Genomic DNA, 9,370 nt, shown 5'->3' with positions numbered 1-9,370 from the left:
GTGTGCTTCACACAGGCAGAAGCAACATTTGATCTTTATTCATAGAGGTGTGTGTGTGTGTGTGTGTGTGTGTGTGTGTGTGTGTGTGTGTGCGTGCGTGCGTGCGTGCGTGCGTGCGTGCGTGCGTGCGTGCGTGCGTGCGTGCGTGCGTGTGTTTGTGTGTGTGTGTGTTGGAGGAAGAGAAGGATGGGGGAAAAGGAAAGAGAGAGATAGCAAGAGAAAACCTAAAAGAGATTTGTATTCTTGCCTTGCTTTGTTATCTGAAATGTAATTTACTCACTTGAGTGAAACTCTGTAGAGCATTGCTCTAGTTTTTAGACGTTAGCAGCTTTTACACAGATGCTAACAGCTAACGTAAGCTAGCTTTCTTGATGATTTTAACACTGAACCATTGTTCAAAATGTAGCCATTTTAGGGGGAAAATATAATGTGTCACTTACATGTGTCAATGGCTACTTTTATGCATCCGAAACAATCTTTGTTTTCAAATGTTCAAAATGACTGGACTTTGGTTATAAAGTCTAAATAAGAGAACTGCTCTTGCTGATCCCTGCTAAAAAATATAACATGGCTGCATTGGGACATAACATAAAGCCGATATTTCTCTCTCATATGTGTCCTGATTTTATTCCTACAGAGTCAAAAACCTGTTAACTGTCCCATTATGTATTTTAAGAGTCGACATGCCAAAAGGCCATTATTGACTGGTAGGTACAGTAGGCCCAGCTTTGTTTCAGATCCCAGGTCTCACTTGCTCAAAAAAGCAGGGTATTTAAATGATTGACTGCAACAAAGAGACAGTGTCTGCAGGGAGTCAAAACATGTGGGTTCAGGGTAGGGGTAAAGGCTTGTAAGTGTGAGTTTCACATGAGTGAATGGTTGGGTAGGTGAGAGGCGGGATTGTGTCTGCATGGTTTGTGTGTGTATCTGAGAGGAACAGAGAGATGTAGCGATGCTGGCTTTTCTTTGTCTGGCATCTCTGTCTCTGTTTGGAAGCATTACATGCACACTGGACAGGAACCATGCCTCCCCCTCCCTCTCCCCCTCTCACTATTCTGGCTGCCTTACTCTTCCTCTTATTTAATCCCCCCTTCTATCCATCCATATGCATGTTCTTCCTGTCTGTCTCCCCTCTTCTCCCGTGCTTTTTTTCTATTATGATCTAGAGGTTAATGAGGCTAACTTGAAGACTTTGGCTGCACCTCTCCACATACAATTTTCTTTTTAGTGTCCGTCATCCGTATTGAAAGTAGTGCTCCGTTGGACGTTTTGGGTGGGGGAGGAAGTACTTGATATTTTTAGACTGGCCTCCTTTAAGTGTTTCTGCTTGATTTGTTGCAAGAAAGAAGTGGATGGTAAAATGGAAACAGATACCGCTCCCCCCTTATGTTTACAAGTTGTATTATTGTGTGTGATGCTGTTAGGTCACCTTACATTTTCTTCAGTGCTAACAAAACACAGGACACACTGCCTTTCTTTTTATGGCTAATGCTAGTGTAGTTCGACACATTTAAACAAAAAGCTGGACAAATAGGATCAACCAATTATACAAATAAAAGGTTTTGTTACTTAGTGATCTAGTTTAAAAGTAAGAATCTTTTTTATTACTTTTCCTGTCAAATGTATTTGCCTCCTCAAATAAGTTTTTCAAGCAGTTAGATCGTCCCGCTAACTGCTGATAGCTACTGCAAGCTATTTTGAGTTACATCAATATGCTTTCTTGTAAACAGTAATGCTTTCATTGTGAAAGAGAGAGATAATTAATTATGTCGTGAAAGCAAACCTTATGGAGTGGTGCAGTCATGAGTCTTCAAATCTGAAACTGAGTTTTTACCATTTTACCACTTCCTGTTCCCTTGTCTCAGAGTCATTGGTTTTTGTGTTTATGATTCAGAAAACGTCAGCAAATACTTCACTGGTAAACTTAAAAACGGCGTTTGCTAAGAAGTGACTTAATAAGACTAGGTCACCACGTCCAACACGGGTTCGCATTCAACACAGTGGTGGTGATGCATGGCATAGCAACCGTGGTATAGTTCGTTTGAAAAACAAATCTCATTGGCTTCTGTTGAGTGACCCCTTCTTCTAACTTCTGGATTGGCCTACAACAATACTTTGATAGATTGAGCCACATTGTCCCCGTTCATTTATGTATACATCAGTTTTGTATAATAATAATAATAACTGAAACTATTTAAATGTATTAAGCATCACTAAAGATTTCAAAAATATTTGACAGACTCTGTATCCTTTTATCTCAAACCCACCATCTTCATCATAATTGCTAAAAATCCTCCACTAAAGGGGTGTTTAGTTCATTTCATTATGACCTTGTTTCCTTTATTTACCTCTTTATGTTGTTTGGAGCGTTGTCAGTTATTAATGATAGCCGCCGCACAGCAGGAGCAGATCCAAATATAGTGTTTGAGATTTCAGAAGTGATTTTATTCTCATCTCATTCACTTCCTGGGGATTTTCATCAACAGTTTCCTATTTGTAATCAATCAAGATAGACCCTAATTCAGGAGGGTTTGCCTGTAAGGTGGCCACTCTAATTGGGTGCACTCTGCTGGAGTAGACAACACGTGTGGTGGTATTGTAAATGTTATTAGCTGAATTGTCCATGGAAATAATGAGTCAGGGATGTCAATATTCTGCATCCCTTTATTATAAAGACACAGGTAATAAACCAATGTATTGTAAACCAGTTAATTACGCTGCAGCTGTGACTTGGTTTTCCACACATTGGCATATTAAACTAACGTATTCCTTCAGTCTAGTCCTTGAGTTCACTATAAAGAACCGTTTGAAACCTGCTGACATTGGTGACCTTTCCTCATCCGAGAGCATTTTTTTTTTATGTCACTGCCTCAAAGGCCGAGACTATTTTTCTGGCTCGGGACTTCAAAGTGAGGATGAATATGGATCAGGAGAGGGAGTACGATACTGTCAAAAGTGGAAGTGGAATAAACATACAAAAAGGAGAGTTATTTTCCCTACAGTACAAAATGGGCCACGTTCAAAACAGAGAGTCAAGACAATGCTCTCTGAGTGATGCCTCCTTCGCCTCACATTAGTCCCAAATGACCACTCTACAGACAGAATAATAGGTGTATAATGATGCATGCAACACAGCACAATTTATATTTAAATTCATTAAGGCCTTAACTAGATACATTTTTCATCATAGTGAAATGAACATTTTGCCATGACCCAGCCTGTGTTTCTACTCTGAAAACAAAAAAAATAGTTTAAGTACAGTCTGAGTGTTTTCATCAAATGTACAGACTGGCTGTTAAGAATAACACACACACATTTAGAGACGCACACACACATTCCCACACATACACATGCTAAGTTCAGCTTGCTATTAAGAGGAGTGCTGGGCCGAGAGAGCTCTTGACTCTGACAGGCTCTCCATCCACACACACACACACACACACACACACACACACACACACACACACACACACACACACACACACACACACACACACACACACACACACACACACACACACACACACACACACACACACACACACACACACACACATACAGACCATCAGGTAGTTAAATGAGGTGGATAAGTGTATAATTATGGTAAGCTTATAACTGTGTCCCATCACTAGGCAACAGTTTTCAAATAATTTACTTACAGGTGGGGTACAGAAACATTTTGACGTATTTAGAGCTGAGATGTGATTTTCTATCTGGATTAAAGTGCACTATGGAAAGATGAAATATGAAAACTGGCTTGCTGTGTAAATAATGTAAAGAAAAATGGCGTGATGTCTGTGAAAGAAAACATTTTAAAAAGCACTTTGTTATGAGGTGGACGTTTGTACCGTACATCAGAGTTTGTCATGAGTGTATCTTTGTAGAGGAGACAGAGGCTGTTTTCTTATTGATGAAAAACGTCCCAATGTTTTAACAGGAAACAGTAAAACAATTACAAGTGCTCCACCCGATATTAATGGCACCTCTACTTTCTGAAAAATCTATCCATCATTGTAAGCAATCCTACACAATTAGACTGTCCTCTGAACAGCAGTCATTTCACCAAGTGCCTCAAAGCGACACATGTTTACCAAGCCCCCCGGAACCATTAAAGCCATTTTCCCAGCGTTCAAACGTTGGTACTAAAACTTCTGAGTCAGTTCATTCCATGGTGTCATTGGGTCCCAAAATGACGTTTTCCCATTGGCTATCATTGGGAGAGAGAAGTCTGTTAATCATTGTATATTTTAATAGAATTATGTTTGCTAAATCCACTGCCCCAATATCAGCAACCAAAAGTTGTCAAATGTGTTAAAAACAAATCTAGGGTTACTTTTCCTCGCAATTGATTTGACTGAGACCCAGTGTATTTTTGTTTTCGAAAGTCATGCCATCTGGTCACGCCGTAACATTTTTCAAAGGATTTGAACAATTTTTGGAAGGCAAAAACACATTTAGTAAATAGCTAATTAACTGCATTTCTACAGCATTTAAAAAATATGTTCCTGTTATTAGTGCTGGCCCAGAGAGTTGCCCTCCTGAGCAACAGCTGCTCTTGCTGAAAGGGGTATAAGATCAACAAATAAGCCAGAATACATTTGTATATCTCTATAAAGTATTTTCATACTTTCATACGTCTTGCAGTGTGTCTATAAATGCAGTAGAACACAACCCCTGTGGTGTTTCTCTTTTCTTTTCAGGGAACAGCGAGTTTGCTCACAGAAAGGCGAGTAATCTCACAGGTTTAATATCAAGTGTGATCCTGCATAAACTGACATTTCCCCGAAATTCATTTCAGTTTGTTTCAGAACTGCAACTGTGCCATGGGTTGCATAAAACCATTCCTTAGCGAAGCATACAGGGGGAACAAATCCAGGGAGCGCTCGTATTTCTGCTGCTGCTCAAAAGAGAAGTGATGAAAGCTGGTGTCTGGTGTGTGTGTCGTCTGGCCGGGGAAGAGAGGGGACGCTTCACTGACAGCTCCTTCTCTTTGTAGGAAGACGATGTTATTCCCCATTGAGACATTTGTCGAGTCAGACACCATGTGGGTTTGCTGTGTCTTTGTGTGTGAATGTCTCTCTAAGTCATTGTAAAATCTTTTCCGAGTGGTAATTGAAAAAAAATCACCCTATATATCAATTGATAATGTACTGACTGAACAGCACCAAGCTGCTCCATCCACTACAATGTTCTGTTGTATTATTGTTCTTACATGCATTGCTGCACAGGCATTTAGATTTTTTTTAATTCATTGAATTTTTTCATTAAAAAAAAGACATAACAATATGGAAATGCCTGAAATGGAACACCCATATAAACTATCCAAAGCTTGAGAATATGGGCCCTGACACTTAACATGAAGTATTGACAATAGACAATGCTAACATATTTCAAATGGGAACAAGTGTATGATAAAAACTGAAAAACTACAAGCAAAAAAAAACACATAACACTAACCTAATACACTAAAATCTAAACTAATCCTTACTAGTAAATGGTTTTAGTACATTAAAGAGGATTTCATATGCTTCTTTTCAGGTTCATATTTGTATTTTGTGCCTCTACTTTGACATGTGTCCATGCTTTAATGTTCACAATTGTCTTTATGTTTCTCATACTGACTGTGCTGCAGCACCTCTTTTCACCCTCTGTCTGAAACCAGAGCCCAGTCTGCTCTGATTGGTTAGCTGTTTGGCCGGCTCTGTTGGTTGATTGGTCAACTGCTTAGAGATGTCTCGCCCCATAACCTATCACATGCAACGTGTTGGAGCACTAGCTAATAGAAGCAAGAGTGTTACGGTGTGATGTCATTATGTTGCCGCCAATGGAGGCGATTCAAGCAGCGTGTTGGAGAGAAAATCCTTCGAGGGGGAACTTTGGGATTTTAGCCTTTGAAGACCATTTACATGCACACAGACCTATTTAACAGGAAAGGGAAGACCCAAAAAATAATAATAGGGCCCCTTTGATTTTATCAATCTATACATTGGTATAAAATAGGTAAGACGTAATAAACAAAAACACATTAAAAGGGAAGATAATGGAACAAATTCAATCCCTACATTTCCCTTCTCATGTTGGAAGCATTAATGAAACTCTTTTTCCTGTTTGCCCTGCCCAGGTGAGCCTGATGCACAATGGGTGGCCGGTGATTTCAGCGTTTGCCGGCGACCAGGATGTGACGCGCGAGGCGGCCAGCAATGGGGTTCTGATCCAGATGGAGAAGGGAGATCGGGCCTACCTCAAACTGGAGAGAGGAAACCTAATGGGAGGATGGAAATACTCCACCTTCTCCGGCTTCCTGGTGTTCCCCGTGTAGAGGGAGAGGAAGAGGAGGAGGAGCAGGGGGTGGAAACGAACGAGGAGGAGCTGGGGAATGGCGAAGGAAAAGGCAGATGGAGGAAGAAGAGGGGCGTTGGAAAGAGCAAAGGAAGTGAATAGAAGAGGGGATGTGACAACAGACTCTGTTTGGGACGCTGCAGAGGGAGGAGGGAGATGTTAGAGATGTATGACACATTATACTTCGGTAAAAGAGAGAGGAATTATGAAGCCAGTACATGAAGGTGTATGGCCAGCTTCTTCACTTCCCTTCCTCCTTGTATCCATCCTTTTCATCCATCTGTTCCTCCCTCTGTTTTCTCCGTGGCTTGACTGCAGCTTTGGACAGCCAAAACCTTTTTTATTCTCTGCTGAAAGAAGCAAGTGATCATTTATATGTTCCAGCGTGTACTGAAGCCCGAGTGTAAACCCCCCCCCCCTTCTTTCTTCACATTCATTCAATCATCGATCTCCATCAACATAAGCTTTGAAGAATGTTTGTTGAAGAACTGCTCCCCCATATCCCATTTACTGTGGATATTTGAAGTCATTTGATTTTATACATTGCACTGATTTCAGGTCAGACTCTAGCCCTAAAGTCAAACTCTAACTTCCATAGGAGGAACACCAAACTCTGATCATGAAATTAGATGCTACATTTGCATTTCCTGTAAAGATATGTTTTACTTTTATTTTTAATAGTCAGTAACTTTTGAAAAGTAAGACAGTTATTTTTTGACCTCCTCCAGACAACTCATGTGTGTTACGTAAATGTAGCGCTACTTATACATAATCCAGACAGCAATTATGTTTCTGTAGAAAATGTTATAAGAAACACATTTACCTGATATCTTCCAGGACAATTGAAGATTTTGAATAACACTACTAGCGAGCACAATCTTTCAAAAAGCACTAGAAACAACAATGGCACTCAAACACCTTTGCCAAGGCCAATGGTTCATTCATGTGCTACTTGGATTGTCCAATTTCCTGGTTGGGAAGTCACTCTTCCAACTTCTATGTGTTCACTGGTTGTAGGTCATCATGTGTTAACAACATGGACAAGGAAGATGTGCTTTAGAAGAGCATTCCTCAGAGCATTTAACAACCAGTTGATTCAGGTTTCTGAGTTCCAACTCAAAGGGGTGTTCATATGAGTTTTCAAAGTCAGGAATTAATTAATTCTTACACTATTGCCCGAATCTCGCAACGTTAATGTATGTGAAAAACAATATGCGTATCCGCCCCTTGATTCGGTTAGGCCCCTAAAATGTAATTCCTTCTTTCTTGGTCCACGCTTCACCCTAAATCAGGAAAGTAGTTTTCCGTAATCCTCCCGAAAGACAACATTCGGAATATTGGAGAACAATTACAAAGTATACATTTCACAAAACACGGATTTAAGTTAACTGTAACATTTAGAAGTTATAAACACTCTCTATCAATCTTTGCAATACTGATTTGTGACTCTGGTGATTCTATCTAATTAACCTTAATGTGGTATTGATAAAAGTCACACAGAAAGCATTGCTATATGCCTACGTTACCTCCTTCTGTGTGTTTTTCATCTCTCTGGCAGCCACACACATTTAAATCCACCTCCATCCTTTCCTACCATGCTTTTATCCCGAGCTTCATCTCCCTCCTTCACTGCTGCTGTTTTGTTCAGACCCCTCCCTCTCCAGGATCCTCGTCTCTTTTTCGACTATGCCGTTGACCCACAAGTGCAGATTTCTCTCTTTCTTTACCTCTGTTATCCCCTCACTCCCCCCTCTCTTCCTTTCTGTCCCCCCCTCTCCTCCCTTCTGTCTGTCCTTTATCTGCTGCTGTACTCGTTTGCCTCCCAGCACGGATCCTTCCTTGCTTTTCTTCAATGTTGGACTTTGGACACTGAAACCAACTTACAACCACAAACTCTATAATATATAGTTTATATATATATATATATATATATACATATAGAGTATATGTATAAATATATATGCATATATATACATTTACACAGTATATATACAAAAGGATATATAAATATAGCAAAATTTAAGCCACCATTTCTATTCTACTGGTATTATGATGACAATAATGATAATTCTAATACTGAAAACTGAATCTGGTTTGATGACTATAATATCTGTATTTCCGTACTTCAGTGTTATATAAAAGAAAAAAATATTCTAAGAGAAACTTACTAGTGATTGTGTGTGGAAATCTGAGGCTGCCGTTCTGCTCTTCTGATTAAAAACATGCTTCTTGTTTTTGTTTTGGGTCAAACCAAGTTGTGGCGAAAAAGCTGAGACTACTACTTATGTAAAAACACCTACAGCTAAAAAAGTATTTTCATTTATCTATTTGTATTATTTGTACCTTTATTTTTAATATAATTATTATTATTATGAATCAATCAATTTATCAAATGTCTTTCTTTTTTTCTTTGCTCTGAAATCAATAAAATGTAAATGGTACTTTTATTTTTCTTAAACCTACTTTAAGCCTGGCCTGGCAGTTTATTTTGTGGAAGCTGGCATGACTTCTGAAAGCAAACAGAAGCACACACAGCCCCTGGTGTGTTGTGTGTGAAACGGTGGGTGGTGTTCACTATATGTGTCTTTCTTGTTATTGTTTCCTCCTGTCTCCACATCTCTGTGGATCTTCACTTTTCTCTCTATATCCAACTCCTTCTTACTCTCTGTCCCTCTCATGGTGCCTCTTAACCTTTACTCTTCTTTTCCATTTGTTTATGTTTTATTTTTTAGGATGCTCACCCTTCTCTTTCTCTCTCCACTCTGTTGGTTTTTTAAGGTTTTTTGGTTCGTTTTTCTCCAGACTTTATAATGAGCTCCGGGGGGGAAATTAGAGCTGGAATAACAAGCAAACATCAACATCATCTCCTTTCTTCCTCCTGCACTCCCTCCTTCTCCTCTTCTTTTTCTTTGCCCCCTCATCTGTCTTCATTTCTTCTCGTCCTGCCTCTTGGTTCTTCTTCCTGTCAGTCCTCTTTTACACATCTTCATCTCCCCGACATCCCTCGGTTGCCTATTCCTGACTCGCTTTT

At 39.7% G+C, this 9,370-nt stretch overlaps 1 protein-coding gene across 1 annotated transcript in view; it reads left to right on the top strand.

The window, feature by feature from the left end:
* The window catches only part of LOC104949597 (cerebellin-1), a 21,428-nt gene extending 12,713 nt beyond the window's left edge, over positions 1-8,715 (top strand). The window contains exon 3 of the mRNA XM_010776016.1: positions 6,122-8,715. Coding sequence (XP_010774318.1) covers positions 6,122-6,319 — 198 coding nt within the window. The 3' untranslated portion in view covers positions 6,320-8,715. The remainder of the gene's footprint in view (positions 1-6,121) is intronic.
* Positions 8,716-9,370: the final 655 nt, after the last annotated feature.

This window comes from Notothenia coriiceps, unplaced genomic scaffold (assembly GCF_000735185.1).
Source record: "Notothenia coriiceps isolate Sejong01 unplaced genomic scaffold, NC01 NC01_scaffold00000230, whole genome shotgun sequence".
NCBI classification, from domain to species: Eukaryota; Metazoa; Chordata; class Actinopteri; order Perciformes; family Nototheniidae; genus Notothenia; species Notothenia coriiceps.
This window is presented reverse-complemented; position numbering and strand designations above follow the sequence as displayed.